Source organism: Hipposideros armiger, unplaced genomic scaffold, assembly GCF_001890085.2.
Source record: "Hipposideros armiger isolate ML-2016 unplaced genomic scaffold, ASM189008v1 scaffold_253, whole genome shotgun sequence".
In the NCBI taxonomy this organism is placed as follows: domain Eukaryota; kingdom Metazoa; phylum Chordata; class Mammalia; order Chiroptera; family Hipposideridae; genus Hipposideros; species Hipposideros armiger.
In genome coordinates, this window is record NW_017731603.1 from 1,279,072 (window position 1) to 1,298,564 (window position 19,493).

At 51.3% G+C, this 19,493-nt stretch overlaps 1 protein-coding gene across 2 annotated transcripts; it reads right to left on the reverse strand.

Annotated features, from left to right (window-relative positions):
- Positions 1-5,648: 5,648 nt before the first annotated feature.
- MS4A15 (membrane spanning 4-domains A15) lies at positions 5,649-14,054 on the reverse strand. Of its 2 annotated transcripts, XM_019655949.1 has the most exons (6): positions 13,815-14,054; positions 11,424-11,546; positions 9,047-9,103; positions 8,201-8,293; positions 7,724-7,837; positions 5,649-6,724 (listed from the first exon to the last, which is right to left on the reverse strand). In XM_019655949.1, exons 1-6 carry the CDS (start codon positions 14,037-14,039, stop codon positions 6,608-6,610), a joined length of 729 nt encoding a protein of 242 aa, XP_019511494.1. In that variant the 5' UTR covers positions 14,040-14,054; the 3' UTR covers positions 5,649-6,607. The 2 variants fall into 2 exon arrangements, with proteins under 2 accessions (XP_019511494.1, XP_019511493.1); XM_019655948.1 differs by lacking the exon at positions 11,424-11,546 and having other exon boundaries at positions 13,815-14,039.
- Positions 14,055-19,493: the final 5,439 nt, after the last annotated feature.

Here is a 19,493-nt window from a genome sequence, read left to right on the forward strand (position 1 = left end):
ACGAAGCCATAACTCTGAGGCCCGACACGGCTCTGTGCTGCACAGTGAGACTACTCCTGTCGATAAAAAGCTCAACACCAGGAGTCAGGAAACCCTTTTCTCGCCCAGTCTTTGCTCCCTACTAGATATCAAATATCTGGTCAGTGTTCAAATGTCTCAGATTGTCTCATAAGTGTCTGTGACCTTCGATTTGCTTGAATCAGGGTCCAGACATGGTCCACAAATTCCACTGGGCTGATTGGTGGAGGTCTCGCTGGCCCTGGCACCCTGTCCCCACTCGGCCCTTGAGCGTGGCGCCCACACCCTGGGAGGTGTGCAAGTCCCTGACATGGCGGTTCTGGTGTGGGTGGGCTCTGACCACCCCCAGCTCCTGCCCTGGGTTCCTGCTTTTCCATCTGGCTCCACTGTTATGCTGAGGTGGCGGGGAGGCCCTCAGATTGCTGAGCACAGCATAGCCCTTCAGAGCCAACTCTGAGTCTGGGCTGCCTGAGTTCAAACCTTGATTCTACCACTTCATAGCTGTGAGACCTAGGGCACCTATGGCCTCATTTCTCTCCTTTACAAAATGGGGATGATAATACCCATGGAGTTGCTAGAGGGCTAAATGAGTTAGAATATGTAGGATGCCTAAAGCAGTGCCTGGCATGTGCTGGGTGCTGTGTACAAGGACAACAGTCACCAGACACTCTCAGGGGCCACTCATGCTCAGCTATCATGCATGTTCCATGTCACACATGTCACACACAGGCAGAGAGCAATGTCGCCACACCCACTTAGCTGTCACTCCCACTGAGAGGTCACTTACCTTCTCTCAGGCCTGCTGGGTTGGGCAGCTCTCCCATGAGGGGTGAGGCCAGGGGAGGCTTCCTGGAGGAAGTGGCATCTACACTAAAGTTTGAAGGAGGGGTGGGAGTTAGCGACAAATAGGAGAGTGGAAGGGGCAGGCAGGGGACAGCATTCTAGGCAGAAGGGTTTTCCAGGTTCAGTATGGCTGCTGGGTGAAGTGTCACAGGGGGCTGGGGAGAGGTGAGGCTGGGCTTCTGTAAGGTTGCCAGGACATTTGGACTTTAGTCTGAGGGCAAAGGAGAGCCCCAAGTGACTTTAGGCAGAACAATAACTTATGCTTTTGTACTTTAGAAAATTCCCTCTGGCTGTTATGTAACCCAGAGATGGATTGGGGCAGGTTGGAGCTGGGGACACAGGTTAGGAGGCCAGGAGGCTGATGCCAAGACGACAGTGGCCCACAGGTGCTGGGAAGGAGGATGGGGAGAGGGGACGGAGTTGGGAAAGGAGAGCGAGGAGAATAGTGGGGGGCAATTATAAATGGGGCTGAGCCAAGAAGGATGCTCGGACTCTGGCTTGGGCAGCAGCTGGGTCTGTAGTGACATCGATTGACAAATGGTTTGAGTTGGAAGAGAAGATGTGAATTCCTTTTCGGCGAGACAAGAAAGCAGATGCTGAAGCTGGCTCAAGAAGAGGTCAGGGTGGGAGATGGAGATGTGGGAATCGCCAGCATGGTGATGGATGACTCGTGTCAATTCCATAAGAGCAGGGACTTTGGCTAACATCTGGCGTCCCCAGAGCACATGGTAGGGAGCACTTGCTGAATAGAATATTAAATGAAACTGCAGCAGCGGATGAGCTCACCTAGGGAATGTGCAGAGTGCATAGAGGAGAGTCAGGATAGGCAGCACTTAAGGGATAGATGGAGTTATTATTATCACAATATGGATTTTAAAATGCCCATTGGTTTTGGTGACAGTGAGGTCAATGACAATACCCTTAGAGAGAGCAATTTCAGTGGAGTGAATGGGAGGTGAGGAGGTGGACCCTGGTAAGAAGAGAAAACAAACAAACAAACCCATGGCTGAAAGGTTTTAGGGGATCTAGATAGGACTTTTTAAGCTGGGAGAGAATGAAACACATTTCATGTTCACATTCGCAGAATTCAAATGGGCAAAAGTGTAACTGTGGTGGACAGATTCTAAGGTGGTCCCCAATAACCCTCCCCCTTGGGCGTGGGTGAGACCTGCGATGTGCTTCTAACCAACCCGCAGGCTATTGCAAAGGTGATGAGATGTCACTTCCAGAATTGTGTTGTTACCTAAGACTTCATCTTGCTAGCGGACTTGCTCTAGAGACTCGTTCCCGAGCTGGCTGTGAAGAAGTAAATGGTCATGTGCTGGAGCCCACCTGGCAAGGTGCTGAGGGTGGCCTCTGGGGCTGAGCGAAGCTGACAGCCAGAAAGAAGTTGGGGCCCTCAGGCCGATAGCTGCAAGAAAATGAGTGCTGCCAACCTGCGTGAGCATGGACATGCTTTCTTCCCCAGTAAAGCCTCTGGATAAGCATGCAGCCCGGCTGCCACTTTGACGGCAGCCTTGCAAGGCCCTGAGCAGAAGACTAAGCTGTGCCTGGATCCTGAGCACAGAGCTGTGAGATAATACACATGCTGTTTTGAGCCATTAGGTTTGTGCTAATTTGTTACATAGAAACAGTTAACTAATACAGTAACTTTTTCTGTTTCATTTTTCTCCTTACTTTACAAATTGGTAAGGTAATTACATAAAGTGCACAGATATGTATAGCCAGATGGATTTTTGTCTATGTATTCACTCATGTAACCATCACCCAGATCAATGCCCCAGGAGACTGCCTCATGCCCTATTCTGTTAGTACTGCCACTTTCTAGGGCAAAACCGCTCTACTGACTTACTTCACCATCAGTTTATGTTGCCTGTTCTTGAAATTCGTATCAGTGGAATAATACAGTATGTTCTTCTTTCACTCAGGGATATATCTGCATGTTAGATGTATCGGTAGTTTGTTCTTTGTTTATTCGTTCATATTTTATGACTATATCACAATTCATTTACCAGTTCTATTTTTGATGAATATTTGAGATGTTTCAAGTTTTTGCCTATTATGCGTAAAGCTGCCATTAAAAACTCTGTACTTATCTTTTGGTGGACATACTCACTCATTTCTCTTGGGTATATATACAGGAATAGAATTGTAGGGTTATATTGTATGCTGTAGTTGGCCCTGCCAAACATTTTTTCTGAAGCGGTTATATCAAATTATACTCCCACCAGCAATGTTTGAGAAAAGGAGTTCCCCAAACTCATCAACACTTGCATAGTCCATCTTTTTAATTTTAGCCATTTTGACGTGTTGTGGTATTTTTCTAATGACTAATGATGTTGAGCACACTTATTGGCCATTTTGATATCCTTTTATGTGAAGTGCCTGTTCAAGTTCTTTGCCGATTTATAATGGAGCTGTCTCTCTTTTCCTTATTTCCAGGACTGATTTATGTATTTCGCACATGAGCCCTTTGTCAGATATTATGTGTTTCAAAATCCTCTGCCAGTCCGTGGGACATTTTCACACTTGTGGTGTTTTTTGATAAACAGAGGGCCTTAATTTTAATAAACTCTCATTTATCATGTTTTCTTTTATGACTAGTGTTTGTGTGCATGTGTCCAGTTTGAGAACTCTTTGCTTACCCCAAAGTACTAAAGATATTTTCCTAATGTTTTAGAAAATTGTTTTTTAATTTTCAAATTTAGGTCCATGACTCATCTTCAATTAAATTTTATTTATGGTGTGATGTAGAAATGAAAGCTGTTTTTTTTTCCTATCCCAATATCCAATTGCTCAAGCACTGTTTATTGAAATGAACATCTTCTGTCCCCTGAATTGCAATGGCGCCTTCGTCACAAATCAAATGACCTGTGTATGTGAGAGGCTATTTCTGGACTCTCTATTCCATTCCATTGATTTAATTGTTTGTTTTTGCACTAAAACTATGCTGTCTTGGTTATTATTGCTTTATAGTAAGTCTTGAAATCTGGTAGTTTAACTCTTCCAACTTTGTTCTCCTTTAAGGTTTTCTTTAATGTTTTAGATCCTTTGAATTTCCACATGAATTTTAGAATTAGCCTGTCAAGTTCCCCCCAAAAAGCTTCTGGAATTTTGAATGGGATTGTTTTGAATCTGTGGATAAATTTTGGAGCTACATGGTACTTTAACAAAATTTTGAACTTTCCAATCCATGAAAATAGTATATATCTTTTCATTTATTTAGATCTTCATTAGTATAGTCTCTTAGTAATGTTTTGTAGTTTTCAGAATTCTTCTTCCCGGTAATTACTTCTCTAGCTCCGTTTCCTCTCAGTGGTAGAAAGCTTAGTTTTGCCAAGTGAGGATAACGTAATCACTTCCCGTGACTTGCAATCCACAAGCCGTGGTCTGTCCCTGCTGGGCTCTTACTGGTGGCCACTGTCTCCACTCTTCTTCGTTATAAAGCTATAGTCTCATACAATCCACATTGCACATTGGGCGCTCTCAGTCTCTTGTGCTTCCCTCTTGGGGGCCACAGAAAGCTTTCTGGTGATTTTACTTATACTGGTTTGGGAGTGTAGGACTCCGTGTCATGCCACCAGGCACAGCCCTCAGCCATCTCAGCTCCACATCCTGGCTCCATGCTGTCTACACATGGGACATCTCTAAGGGCCTCGCAGTCTTCCCAGATTACAGCCTGGGATGTGGAAAAGCATCCAGCTCTTCAATTCCTCCTACTTGACCTGTGGTTTTAGCCCCCACGCCCCCTGAGGGATTTAGTCAACAGGGGACAGACATGATAATCCCAAGTGAATTGAGGCCAAGCCCTTTCTTCCTCCTTTTTCCCCCTTCCTCCCTCCCTCTCTCCAAACTTCTCCCCTTTGTTAAAAAATGTCTCTGTTCTCCTCTATGAGAAAAACTGGTCTTAAATCTGCGATTTCCTCCAACTCTATACTTTATGGTCTTAAATTCTCAGCTCCAAGTCCTCAAGGGTCCTCTGATAGCCAAAGCTGGTTGTAACCCCCACCCCAACTCTGCATGTGCACAACTCTGGGAGTGAGCGCCTCCTTAAATGGGGCCTCGCTGGCCCCAACCTGTGGCTGAAGGGCACTTAGCCATCTAGCTGACTACCCTCCTTTGGGAAGAGCTCACAGAAGAGGCAACACTAAAATGGGTTTTGAAGTAGGAGCACGAGTTTGTTAGATGAAGAAGGAAGAAGTTGGGGTGCTGAGGAATGCAGCCCTGTGCTAGTCTTAGCGATGAAGAAACAGGAGGAAGGGGAAGAGGTTTGTGGGAAGCACTTGTGTTTGGACTGTGGCGAGCCATGTGGTAAGAGCATGGACTCTGACCTCAGATGGAGCTGTGTCCAATTCCCAGCATTGCCTCTTACTAGCTTAGTGGCCTTGGGCACTTGATTTTTTTTTTTTTTTTTAGCTGAGCCATCCTGCTACCTGTTGGCAGCTCAGCGGCTGCTCAGCTTGGGCTGGACTCGAACCGCTGTTGCTCAGAGCTCAAACCCTTGAGCGAGCTCTTAACCAACTGAGCCACTCGGCCGGCCCCCCTTGGGCACTTGACTTAATCTCTTCAAGCTTACATGTCCTCAGTTGTAGAGTAGGGATATGAATGCCTGCGTATTTGGGCCCAGGTGAGGACAGAACAAGTGTAAGGATCGCACACAGAGCCCCAGAACCCAGAGATATTCTTTGGCTGTGACAGTGGGACAGGTACCCAGGTCTTCTGATAAATATGGGACAACCCTTAGAAGCTCCTGAAGTTAAAAAGAAAGTCATTGCAATGAGACCAGCTCAAACTGTAAGCCCCACTGTTTATTTCCCTCTGTGGTGTGGATGAGATGAGCCATCTGCCAGGGCCTCTGATATCAGGCGGAGGTGTCTCCCTGGCCCCAGATCCAGCATAGCTCATTGTAACCTTTAGGGGCAGCCTTGCTCCTCAGGCTGGGGGAGCAGGAGAGGGTGATGAAAGGCTCAGGGAGATCCTGAGCCTCCTAGGAAGGGGCCACCATCTCTGTGCACCTGTGGATGCTGACAGGGTACAGTGGGCTGGCTTCAGCCCTTCTTTCAACCTACCCAGCCCTGGGAGGTGAGCAGAGCCAGAGTCAATACCAACTCCGTTTTACATATAAGGAAATGAATGTTTTGGAGCAGCTGGGGCACAGTACCTGACTTAGACCAGGACTTTAGGGAGCTCAGGGGAGCTGGGAGGGCCTTTTACATCATCTGGTTCAATGCTTTTTGTTTCCAGATGTGAAAACTGAGGCCCAATGACATGGTAGCAGATTACAAGGACAGAGCAGGTCCTGGGGCCTGGAGATGTGAGGTCAGGTCACTGCCAGCTGTGCAGCCTCAGCAGCTGTGTTCAGTATTCCTTTCTGGGCTCCCTGGGCTTAATGACCTTCCCCAGGCCTGAGGGCCCGGGCAGCCCCTGAACCTGTCTCCCAGTGAGGCTGGGGTTTCCCCAGTGAGCAGAGAGAAATGCATAGCATCCCAGAGGTCATTTCCGGAGGGTGATGGGGCCCAGGTGGGCGAGGAGCACTCACCCTTGAGATAAACAAGGTCTTTAAGGAAAGAAATCGCTGTGGGAATTGTGTGGGACCGACGTTATCAGGGAAGACTTCACTCAGGTGCCACGTTTATAAAGGCTGGCAGGGGTTGGGAGTGGGGCTGCCTGAGATTAACAAGGCGGGCGTAAGGAGACGCTGGGGCCAGAGGGGAAAAGCTGGACTCCAACCGGCCAGAGTGACCAACTACTCGGACGACTCCTTGGGCACATATGCCACGTTGTCATAGGCGGGGGGTGGGGAGGCCGTGGGGCTGGGGATGTCGAAGTCTGTACTGAAGGCGTTTGGCAGGAAAATCACAGGCTGCAAAGGAAAAGAAAAAAAACCCCAATGACAATCCTAGAAGGCTCTCTCCCTGCAGGGAGGTGCTGCAATAGTGCCCCCTTGTGGGGATTCTGAGAACAGAGCCCGAGTAATGAATTCTGCAAGTCTGAATCGGCCGGCTCAGAACTGTCATCCGTTCAACAATTTCAAAAAATATTTACTGGAGCCAACTATGACCTAGGTGTTGGGAGTAGTACAGTGGTGAACAAAACAGACACAAGTTCCATTTCTCTAGAAGCTAAAGTTCTTTCTCTCTGGTCGGCCTTGCACTGGTTCAAGCCTTCCATACTGGCCTCCGTGTTGCTTGCCCGCCTCCGGCCCCCACCTCTCTGAACCCTCCACCCCTCTGCGTTGGACGAACCTTCTTGATTGACTTCCCTTAGCCCTGCTCTACTGACCCGCCCTCCCTTTGAGCATACCTGTCTCTGCTCAAAGACGTTCAACAGCCTCACCTCTCATTTTGCACAAAGCCACCTCCCCAGCAGCACCCCCACTCTATGGCATGCATTTTTCTCTCGCCAAGCAGCCTTTACTCCAACTGGTTCCCCTGCCACGAACGCCCTCCTTCACCGTCTTTCTGGCTTCACTGTCCTCCAGTGTTTGGGAAACTAAGCTCAATTTCCACCCGTCGTGCTGCTTTTCCTGATGCCTCCTGTCTCTTTCATGGCCCATGAACTTCTGGAGGGCCCTGCTCATCTGTGTGCAGCATCCCACCTCATCCCCTGATCCCAGGGCCTTGACTGTTCTGCGTCAAGGCTCACAGAGCGGCGGGTCCATTGGTGCTGGCGCCCCCCTGTGGCCATGAGGAAAATAGTCCCCTCTTTCCGCAAAGAATTCTTTGGGTCTTCAGATTTATGAGTGGGGAGCTCAGTGCAGCACAGTCCCTCTAGACTGTTTTCAGAAGGAAGTAGGCGGGGGTGAGGGGTGGGGTGGGGGGGGGCTGGAAACAGAGGCCCAGGTTGGGGTGGAAGTACTCACCGTGTTGGCTTGGGCGCGGGTGGCCTGGCACGCAAAGTGGGTGGCAATCACTGCGATAAAGAACTCCAGGATGGTGAAGATGGTTAGCACAGCCAGATAGCCTCTCCCCACATCCTGGAGACAAAAAAAACCACAGTCAAGGCAAGTCGAGAATTCTAGAATCGAGAAGGGGACCAGAGGAGAATAACTTACCCACAGTCACACTATTGGTGGCAGAGCCTCAGCTGGGGCCAGTCCTCCTGCTGCCCATCCGGTGCCCTCCCCTCACTCAGGCAGGCTGCCTCTCTGTTCCCCCAAACCCAGGCTGGGGGCAGGGTCACGAGGTCAATATGCTCATGGGTCTGTTGGGACTGGCAGGCCCTTCCGGGGCCCAGGGCTCTGGCCTCCTGGTGCTGCAAACTCTTGCTTCACCCAGCCCCTGATACGGCTCTGCCATTCTCCACGTTTCCCCACTGCTGGGGGTGTCTGAAAACATACCCAGTTAGTGACACCGAAATCCATGAGCAGAATGGCTGTCCCAGCAAAGGCCGCCAAGGCACTGAGGATGTTCGTCCCCAGACTGCTCCTCACCTGCAAGACAGACAGAGACAGGAGGGAAAGGAGCAGAGGGAAGAGACAAGGAGGAGGACAGAGGACAAGAGGCAACAGCTCTCCCCGGCCCAAGCCTCCCACACCCAGCCCTCCCACGGCCAGGGGACAGTGGCCCCACTGACTTGAGTTCTTGTTGGCTCCGCCTTTCCTCCTAGCCTCCCCCCCGGACCTCGGGAGAATGGCCCCGCTCAGCAGTCTCCTGTCCAAGGGCTCAGTCGTCTCCCCATTGCCCGCAGAAGGCACCAGAGCCTTCCCTGGTGGTGTGGACCTAGTGCACCTCTCCATCTGATTTCTTTCCACTTTGCCTCTCAGACCTCTGCCCTGGTCAAATGCAACCACACAGGATCTCCTCAGCAGCCCTGCCTACACCTGTCCTTGAGGCCTCATCTTTGCCGTCAGTGTTTCTCGCCCTTCCCCCTGCCAGGGCCCAGCTCAGCTGCCTCCTCCTCCAGGAGGCCTTCTTGCATCTCCCCTTTCTCTCAATGACCATGAGCACGTCGCCCGCAGACCCTCACTTCCTGCCCTGCTGTGTATTTTGAAAGTGCATCTTGGTTCCTCCCCTCCCCGATGTGGGGCAGGGGCTGTCTCGGCTGCCTAGGTGCTGTCCCACGCCTGGCACTCAGCAGCTCCCGGGAAATGCTTGCTGAAGGAGCTGAATGAGTGAGTGTGGGGTCCTAGTGGAATGGAATATGCATGGCCTTACCCCTGCTCCGGGTGTCCGGTCCGACTTACCAGGCAGCTGGTGTGGTTCTTCTCGGCCGCCACTGAGAGCGACCCAGAGATGATGAACTGTGTGGGGGAGACAGGACCCCAGTGAGGCTTTGGCTGGGACACTGGGCAGGGCAGTAGTCTCTAGGCTGCCACCTTCTCTGCCCCCTGGCCAGGCACCTTGGGCTCTCTCTGTAAGGGCATCCCTGATTAGGGGCCCCTGTCCAGGGTACTAGCCGTAGCTTGTTTTCATTGGCATTTTATCATCAGAGCCTCATAGGGAAGGCAATGTTCCTTTAAACATTCACTCATCAAACATTTACTGAGCAGCAGGTATGTGCCAAGGACACAGCAGAGCTGAATAAGACCAGGCAAGCCCCTGCTCTCACAGGCTTCTATTCTAACTGGGGAAGACTGACACTTAGCAAATAAACAACCAAGAAATACAGGTGGTAGTCATGACAGGAGATGTCACGACATGATAAAAAATCACTGGGGGGCTCCCTGGGGTTGGGTGGTCAGGGAAGGCCTCGCTCAGCTAAACTGCAAATGAGAGAACCAGGAAGGAGCCACAGCTGTCGAGGTGGTGTGGACCAGGGTGGTGGCCGTGGAGGTGGGGACACGTGGACACTTGCAGGCTCTGCTCAGCAGGGTGAGCTGACGGGACCTGCTCTGGGTGGACGGGGAGTGAGAAGAGAGAAGAGTCTAGGATGACTTAGGATGGATGGATGGAGGTGCCGTCCATTCACTGAGATGAGGAGAGGGTGGGGGAGAAATAGGGAGAATCAAGGGTTTAATTTTGATATATTGCCTCTTTGATACCAAGAGGAAACGTCAAGATGGAAACTGGATTTAGAGCCCAGCTCTCAGGGCTGGAGACGGACATGATGTTTCATAGTCAAAGAAGCAGAGCCCCAGAGAGAGGCAGTGACCTGTCTGTCACATAGAAGGAGGCCCACCGGAACCGGAACCGCATTCCAGGTGCATTGCCTCTCTCCTTCTGCACCAAGTTATCCTTCCTTCCTGGGCGTTTGGGACTTTTTCAACTAAGGACTCCTTGGAGCGTCTCGCAAAATCTATGAGCCTTCTCTCTAGAGAAATGTGCACAATACATGTATATCTTCAGGGGCCCCTGGAGGTCAGCTACGTGAAGATCCCACTGAATGATTAAATACTGGGTTTCACACACATCCTGCCAGGGATTCCTGACCCTGATGGCTTTGATGATTAAAAATCAGGGTGTTCTTTTCCCCCTTTCCACCATTTTTGAAATCTTTACTGGGGCATATTTCGTGACACAGCCTGGCAGGAGGAAGCTAGTTTCTCCCGGTTGCGATTTCCCCTATAGATTCTCCCATCAGCTGACATTTCCCCCAACTTCTGGTAACTATGGACTGTCTGAAGGGCCACAGCCTGTCCCTGCAGGATGGCCAGGTGATCATTCTGCTGTAGCTGTGTGTCACTTCCTTTCACCTCTCTGGCCCCTCACTTTTGGGGGTTTTGAGCTCTTGCTGGAGGTACCCTGGGACAGGAAAAGGAAGTCGCTGTGCCCTGGCTTCAGGAACCCCCAGTCACTCCAGGGAGGTCCCTCTCATGCAAGTCTCTGACTCCCTCTCTAAAGGGGAAATCATTGCAAATGACAGTCACCACCATCTGGTGCCGAATCAACGCTTGCTAATTGGCTCCCATATGCATTAGCTCTTCATCTCCTCAAACTATGGGGGAGGCAGAGCCAGAACTATGGACCCTATTTTTAGATGAGGAGGCTGAGGCCTGAGACTGAGTGACTCCCCTAAGGGACTCCGTGGTACGCCCAGTCGAGCTGTGATCCAGACCCCACTGGCCTCAACCCAAAGCCTGGGCTCTCCTGGGGGGCTGAAAGGCTCAGGGGCGGACAGGGATGGTGCAAACGCTGAAATGCTCTCTTCATGTCGGAGATGATAATGACACCCTCCCTGGCACTCCAGCAGGGGTGGGTGGTCAAGCTGGCCAGGGTATGGGCAGAGGAATGGGCTCAGGGGCTTCAGAACTGGTTAGACTTCCAGGGGGCGGAGCTCATGGTGGGCTGGGACCCACCAGGGGGGCTGGCGGGTTTCCGCAGGCTGAGTTTGGATGTGGGGTGAGGCTTAGGAACCAGGTAAAACAGGTGGTTAATGTCCTTATCTCTTCCCCTCCCCCCCGCCCCCCCATCCCATCCTTTTTGGGAACCTTCTCTATGCCAGGCTCTTTGCTGGGAGCTTTGCGTTCATAAGAATGGGGTCTAGCTCAGTTTTAGGATTAGGGTCTGCGGTTAGGAGGTAGATGTAGGCTCAGGCGGCTTTGCCCAGGAGAATGCGGTGGGGGGTGGGCACAGGGGAGAGACGCGGACCTCGGCCCGGACCCCAGACGGCCCCTCACTCACGCAGGCTCCTCCCCAGAAGGGGACGCCGCTTTCGATGAAGAGCATCCCCGCGTGGCCGCGGCGGACCAGGAGCAGCACGCTGCCGAAGCCCAGGTGGATGAGGCCGATGAGGATCTGGACAGTCTGCGGGGAGCGGGCGGCGGCTCAGCCTGGCGGGCGGGCCGGCTCCACACCGCCCCCTGCCGGCCGCGGAGGGCCCTGCTCCCCCAGCCAACTGTTAGCAACTGAGAAATAAACCCCGATTCTGTTCTTTTGAGGAGATATCATTATAGCAGCCATAAAGGATCGTTTTAAGAGGGAAAGGCAGTCTCCCACAGGCTGCGGGGTCCAGCTGCCTGTTTCCACGTCTCTACGGCTTACATCCTGCTTCGTGCTCTGGCCCGTGGTGCTCAAGCATTGCTCTGTGTGCTCCCTGGTTCTCTTCGCCCCCGTTTCAGTGACACAGCATTCCCTCAGTGGAACGCCTCACCTTTTCCTGCCTCACCCCTGTACAGCCTGCACCGAATACCTCCTTGAGCATCTTTCTCATTTCAGGGTCTATCATTGCTCCATCCAGCTGTGGGTTGGAGCTGACCCAACCTGACTGAAATCTGGACTTGTTTTTTTTTTTTTAATGTTTATTTATTTCTTTTTCTTTTTCTTTTATGAAACAGGTGGTTTACCAGCACCCCAATGACCCATTCCCGGAAATGGGGTGATTGCCCCAAAGAAGGGGATATGTGGGATTCTAGTAGCTTCTGTCACATTTCTTTCCAAATTTTTCGGTAACAATTGAATTCTAGAACTGAGTAGAAAGGGATGTTAGAGGCCCCTGAATTCAACCTCTGCTTAATCCAGGAATACTTTCCAGCCCCTGACTTCTAAGCGGCGCACTCAGTGACAAGGTGCTCACCACCACCCAAACCAAACCAGCGTGGTCCACGTATGGGCAGTTCTGACTGAACTGCTAGAATCGTATTGTTGGGGTCATGTGGAATATACCGGGGGTGCCAAAAAAAATGTATCCAAGTGGACACTTTGGTCAGCTTTGCTCAAGCAGTAGTTCGCCGTCATCAGAAGTGCCTGAATGCTGATGGTAACCACTTTGAGCACCTCTTGTAATTGCAGAAGTCAAAACATAACTTGTAGTCATTTTTTGTTGTCGGTATATATTGAGTATTACAATATTAAAACAGTTTTCCTTTCTTAAAACATGTGTACATTTTTTGGGGCACCCTCTGTATATATGTCTTTCTTTTTTTTTTTTTTTTAGCTGAGCCATCCTGCTACCTGTTGGCAGCTCAGCGGCTGCTCAGCTCGGGCTGGACTCGAACCGTATATGTCTTTCTAACATGAGTGCCAAGAATCTGGATATTTACAGGAATGACCCCTCGGTTTTTCTCTTTGGCTGCATGTCTTCCATCTTTTCAGCTGCCTTATGCAGCATGGCGCCCCAGCAGCGAACACTGCTCTCCTTCTCTGCAGGTCCTTCTCCTGCCACTAGGCCACCACCGCTATGGCGATTACTCCTCATACAACACCAGCTGCCACTTACCAAATGCCCGGCTACACTAAGCAATGTTTTACAGACACTATCTCATTGATCCCTACTGTGATGAGGTAGGTATTATTATCTCAGTTTTGGAGACAAGGAAGGTGAGGCTCAGAGATGCTCAGTAGCTTGCCTGAGGGGTCTCAGCTGTGCAGTGCCAGGCCAGCTAACTCTAAAGCCAGCATTCTCCTCATCAGGGCCATTCCCTAACATCTAGTTATAGCTTTCACTTTTTTGTTTTTCAGCAATTTGTATTTATCTCGTCAAATTCCTTTGGAGGTCTTGGGTTCCCAGGGTCAGCCCCGAGGTTTCAGGATTCCAGCAACTGATGACCGCATCTGTGTTCATGGTCTCTAGTCCCTTCAGGCACCAGTGAACTTGGTGCAGCTGTTAGTGTAGAATCCTAAATTCCAGCATGTTCAAGTCAAAGCTCCTGGATACGACGGAGCAGTGGGGTTGAAAGTTGAACCTGACAGCCAGGTCATCCTAGGGTACAGAACACCACTTGCTGTTCCCTCTCTTTGGGGAGCCCTTGTCGCCAGATCTTCCCTTGGCTGGCTTCAGCCCAACAGCTAGGTTTTGGCTTAAATGCCATCTCCCCAGAGAAACCTCTCTGTCCACCCTCCCCACCCACCATTTTTACCTCATGACCCTGTCTTGGTCATTACTTTACTTGTTTACTCTCTGTGAGCTCCACTGCAGAAGGGTCGCTGTCTGGGGCACAGCTGAGTCCTCAAGTCCTCACTAAGGATTTATTGACCTCCTGCTTCCTCTCCAAGGTGTGCATGAATGCACCAGTGCTGGGGTGCTCCCTCCCGGCCCAGCACCCACCTCAGGTCGTCTGGAGAGGCTGTTCTTACCCCTAAAGCTTTGGGCTCTCCCGTCAGGAATGTCTCCATATGCCGCAGGTCAGGAGCCTGGGTGGCCCTCGGCGTCTGTGCCTCCAGCGGTGGCTCCTCAAACTGCATAATGCCAGGAGGCTGGCACATGGAGGTGGGCAGGATGGCTGGAGGAGGGCGGAGGCCACTGGCATTGTTGGGCGGGATGACAACAAACACCCCGTTGCTGGTGGGAGCTGCGGACATCGTGCTCAGAGACCCTGGGAGACAAAGGCTTGGGAGATAATCATGAGAACGATGGTGGTTACACATTTGCATAGAACTGTTTGGTTGATAAACAATATGCTACCAACCCCTGCTCACTGCAGCCCCCTGTGGATGGCACCAAAATCTCTGATCATCTAAGTGAGGCAAGGCCCAGACTTGAATTCCGGCCTCTCTAACCCTAGGAGCCACCTTCTTAATCTCTGCTGTGTTACATGGAAAGGACGCTGAGGAGAAGCATGCATTTAAACCCCCACCTTTCCCCAGAGAGGGGAAGTGACTTGCTGAAGAACACACAGCCAGTGCGAGGCAGAGCTGAGCGGGCGTGCATCGCCTCCTCTGACCAGAACTCACTGCCATTTTGTGAGCCTCGGCCCTGGCTAATGAGCTTGTGTAAAGAATTCCCCGGGGAATTTCCTGCTGTGGGAGGCTGTCTCTTTGGCCACCCAAGCATTCCCCATTAATGTAGCCAAGATATGCATGGATTATGGAAACTTTATGTATGTATGGCGGGCCTGAGCAAACACTGGGGAAAACCACCCAGCTGCCGGGAGATGAGTTTACTAGAAAACAGCAGAGTGAGGAGTCTGCCAGAGTATACAGTGAAATTAAAAGCATTCTTCTCATTGGCATTAATTGGTTCAGCACACAGATCTGGAACTAGAAGCCAGGATTTGAATCCTGGCCGCCTGCCTCCCAGTCACCGTGAGACATGGGACAAGATGGCGCCCTCCCCTTGCTTCAGTGTCCTTCCCTGTAAAGTGCGGATGATGACACTGGTACCAATCTCGTAGGACTTGGTGTGAATTAGATTAAATAACACACAAACCTGAATAAAACCCCCCCTTTGCAGAATGAATATAAATAGGCGTCAGACACAGAGTCCCTGCCCTCGAGGAGCCTCGTGTCTAGTAGGAGAAGCAAGAGAAGTTTGCAATTCAGTCCAGTAAATGATTATTGATCATTTACTATGAGCACCACCCTTAGGGGCTGGGGACACAAAGATGAATTAAGGCCGGATGTATTGTCTGCACAGGGTCTTGCAAGGTGGAGCGGGGCCACTGCTCGGAGAGAGAGGTTGGTGGAGGGAGGGAGAACTGATTTGGTGGCGCTCAGGGATGTCTCCAAGGAGGACGTGGACCTAAACCAGAGGTCCTCAGAGGTGACTGCTCTCCTCTCTCACCTCCCTCACCCCGCGTCCCTTTGCTTTCCTCTTTCTCTCTTCAATCTCGTTCTCCTTCCCCACCCATTGGCTGCTTCCCTCTCTGCCAGACATATTGGGGGAGAGGAGACACTTGCTGAGGACACCGCTAAAGATGGCCTGGTCTAATAGTCCAAGAAAATGGGATGAGAGAGTGAGATGGTAGAACGGTGGAGAGTCTGGGCTGAGGAGGAGCCACCTACCCCATGGGTACTTGCTTCTTGAGGTGTGAATAATGATCATTTAAGCCCACCTCTCGTTCTAAGGGAGACACAGGTATGGATTATTAGCTGTGCTTAGAGATGAGGAAACCGAGGTTCAGAGAGGGTGAGGGTGTCTCTCACGGTCACACAGCACCTCAGTTAAAGAACTAGGACAGGCCCTAGACTCCCATCTCCCAGTAGGATGGCTGACTCTATGGAATTCATCCACTCCTGAGTCTGAATCCTGCAACTGTCCGAGTAAGTGACCAAGGCTTGTACTTGGCTCCTTGGAGCAGTAGTTCTAAAATACTCAGAGTTCACAGAGCAGTAAATTAAAAACAAATGGGGACTGAATGAGTCTGCCAGCTTTTCACTTCCTCGAGTAAGTTCATGTAAAGAGGTCATTTGCATTCTCACCATCCTCTAGAAGGGATATGTAACACCAGAGAGGGAGGAAGGCCATACTTTGAGAGTAGAAGGACAAAAGCTTTATGTGGAACAAATTTAATTTGGCGAAAACCTCTCTGCTTTGCCTGTATAGTTGTCATTTTACTAGGGACAGATGAGAATTGCCTGAGACCCATGGCAGTTGGGGGCGTGTCTGTGAACATTCTCTGAGGCCCAAAGGGCGGGCGCCATGGCTGGACTGACTCCTCCTGACAGGCTGTTGGGCCTGAGCAGCCCCGGGAGGGAGCACTTGTGTAATTAACAACACCTCTCTGGGGCAGGTGGTGAGAAATGAGCTGAGACCTCGCCCTCCTTAGGAGAAGAGAAAACACCTACAAAAATAGGCTCTTAGGAGAAGAGAAAACACCTACAAAAATAGGCTCTCTGCTGATAAGGCGGGTTAAGCGGCAACCCTGGGCAAGAAAGTGTCACATAGTGCCTGAGACTCGCTATCTCTTCTCACTACTATCCCACCCACCCACCTCCCCAGAGTCCATCTACACCCTACACGCCCCCCCCCCCCAGCAGCCACCACCAGCATGTCCGCACTCTCAGGCCAGGGACCACCCCTTTGTCTGCTATAGAGGCCACCTGGCCCCTGCCCCCAGCTGTATGCCACCATAAAGGGAACAGTTTTGTTTTGGTTTTTTTTTTACTAACCAATCAGCCAGGGATGACCCTACACCCTAATACATGTGTGCCAGAGATAGGCAGGTGAAAAAGAGGAAAACTCACGATCCCTTGCCTCCAGGAGCTTGTCAGGTACCCACCAGGGGAATGGCTACCTGTGATAGAGACACAGAAAACAGCCAGACATCCACAATAGGGCATGCTGTCTATGGCTGGGTGACCAGCGGTGGCCTTGCCTCTTACAGTCTGCAGAGTGTTGTCACCTGTATGAGACCATATATCCTTACAACAGCCCTGTGAGGTAGGTGTCATTCAGCCCATTTTGTTGACCTGTAAACTGAGGCCCAGAAACAGCAGTGTGGTGGGTGGGATAGGCTGTGGGCCCTCAGGTCGGGCATATCTGTTAGAGGTGTTAAAATAGAAGTTTCAGCTGAAACCAGATCCTGGAGTGAGCGATGCCACAGACAGCCCACAGGGACTCACCAAAAGCAGGTGGCAGAGATGACTCTGACACCCTCCTCCACACGGTTGGGAGCGGAGACTGAGAGAAGATTTTGGAAGGGAAGGTTTTGAGTGATATGAGCACTGTGTGTGTGTTGCCTGACAGCCGAATTCTATAAACATGTCTCCCCGCATTTAGCCTCTAATCCCATTAGCTATGAGAGAAAAGCCTCGGTATGACCAGAGGCCGATAAGACTCCCTCTGAGGAGTGTCTCAAGGTGTATTGGGACCTGTTGGGACGCCAACAGTTAATTCTTCTGGGAGGACACAGTAACAAGGTGTCCTGGGGCTATGTGGTGGATATGTGAAGGCATAGCATATGCTGGAACATAATGGATATGTTAATAGATAAGGCTTTGAGGCACTGACCTCAAATGAATGTTAATCTAATCAACAGCAGTTTTACTTCTCAATAAAAACCAAGCGTCAACCCGATTTGGTGGCTCAGTCTGACTGTCTGAAGGCTGAGTCCCTTGGTCTCGCACTTAAATATTACTTCTGTCTCTGTCTCTCTTGTTCTTATTCAAATCTGCGCCGCCCCTCTCGTGTCCCATTTGCCCTTGCCACGCTGGACGTGACATGTGTGTAGCTGGGGGCTATATCCTTGTTCACCTTGGGACAAGATGGAGAGGCTGGCTTTAAGGAGATTTGGAGAAATTGATATGTACCTCTTTTTTGGGGAAAAAGATTGGGGGGGTGCACAGCAGAGAGACCCCCAGTGATAGGGGGGTCTCCTCATACCTCGTAAAACCCCCCTGCAGAGAAGTCAGCTTAAACACCTCCTCTCAGGGAGAGCGATGCAGGTGATGGGGCAGCAGGCTAGTGTGCACGCCCCGTCCCCTACATCCCCTCCTTCCTGTGGCCCCGGAGAGGGTGGAAACCACAGTTAGCCCGCTGGGGAGGAGGGACAGCTGGTGGGAAAGCCAGGGCAAAGCCCACCAAGTCCCCTGCTCACCTGTCTTGTGCTGCGCTGAGGACGCAGGTGCCGCAAATCACGCTGAGACGTAACACAAGAGTGGACACTCCAATGACTAAATCGGGGCTGTTTGCCTTGCCTGAGGAGCAGCCAGGAAAGCCATGGGATTGCCCCAATTTCACCCTGACATAGTCGCTGTGAGTTTAAAAGAGTTTTAAATGCCCACCTAGTGCCCACGAGTGCCTGGTATATAGGAAGACTTCAATGCCTTTTAGCGTCTGCTGTTGCTAACAACCTTAGGAGGTAGGTACCATTATTCTTCCCGTTTTGCCGATGAGGAAATTGAGCTCAGAGTCATTCAGTGAGGTGTATGATCTCGGCCCAGTCACTTATTTTCCGTGAGCCTCAGTAAGATGGGACAGGGGTATGGTCCTGGTGGGTCCCTAAAATCTCCTGCTCTAGAACTTGAGTTGAGGTGAACTTGCTCTTCCTGGGAGCTTCTGTCCAGGACCCTCTCGGGCAGGCAGAGACACAGCGGCTCAGCCCACTCTATCCAGGACAGAGGGCTCATTACCTGTAACCTTGAAGATGAGAAAGGTGACTTGCCCAGGGTCACACGGTCAAGATAGGGAATAGAGCTGGGAGTCCTCTGACTCCCTGCTGTTCCCCAGTTCCCTGCGGCTCCTCTGATGTAGGGGCCACACAGTTGGGACACAGGATCTGCACCAGATGAGCCCTGCCAGCCCCAGGATGCTGACTCCACTGGTTTCCCTCAACTGATCCGAGGTCGCCTGGTCCTGCGCTAACTTATGGACCTCACCGCCTTTGGCCAGGCCGAGCCCTGTCACAGGCCACCCAGAGTCATAGGCTGAGCTGCCCCTGAGCAGCCAGGCATGGTCCTGTGAGCCTCTCTGGGTATCATCTTGATCCACGGGAAGCCAGAAGCAGCTGTGTGCATTCGCAGTTGGAGCAGTGTGAGGAGGTGTTGCCAGCTGGAGGAGAGAGGCTCTAAGCAGTGTGTCTGGGATGAAATGCACAGGAACACATCTGGGAAGGGACTGCACATCTGCACGTCTGGGAGGAGGCAGCTGTGCTTCGTGGTTGAGGTCATAGGCCCTGGGGTTAGCCTGGGGGGGACTCCACCCCACCACTTTGCCAGATTAATCAGCTGCATGACCTCAGGCAAGTGGTTTAACCTCTCTGGGTCTCAGTTTTCCCATCTATCAAATGCGTGGCTGTGATGTTGGTGGGAGGGGCGGTGCTCTAGGTTTCTTAGGATGCTGATCTAGAGCGATAGCCATGTCTTCTGGCCCCACCGCATTGTCAACAAGGCAGGAATTTGCTCCTTTTTTCTGAGTCTGACTGTGGTGTTAGGCTGGCAGCAGGTAATCCCAGCTCCTCTAATCCCAGCCCTTCCAGGACAGCCCAGACTTGCCCCCCTGGCCTGGAAAGGATGGCAACAGATGCAAACACATGATGGCAGAGAACAGACCTCCTGGTGCTTATGCCCACTAAACTGGACCACGCGTATTGCCCA

Excerpts from the sequence above, each read along its gene's own strand:
- MS4A15 (XM_019655949.1), bottom strand. The coding sequence starts at position 14,039 with ATGTCCGCAGCTCCCACCAGCAACGGGGTGTTTGTTGTCATCCCGCCC. Across the intron at positions 8,294-9,046 it reads AGAACCACACCAGCTGCCTG|GTGAGGAGCAGTCTGGGGAC; the intron begins GTAAGTCGGACC and ends TCTGTCTTGCAG. Across the intron at positions 6,725-7,723 it reads CCCGCGCCCAAGCCAACACG|CCTGTGATTTTCCTGCCAAA; the intron begins GTGAGTACTTCC and ends TTTCCTTTGCAG.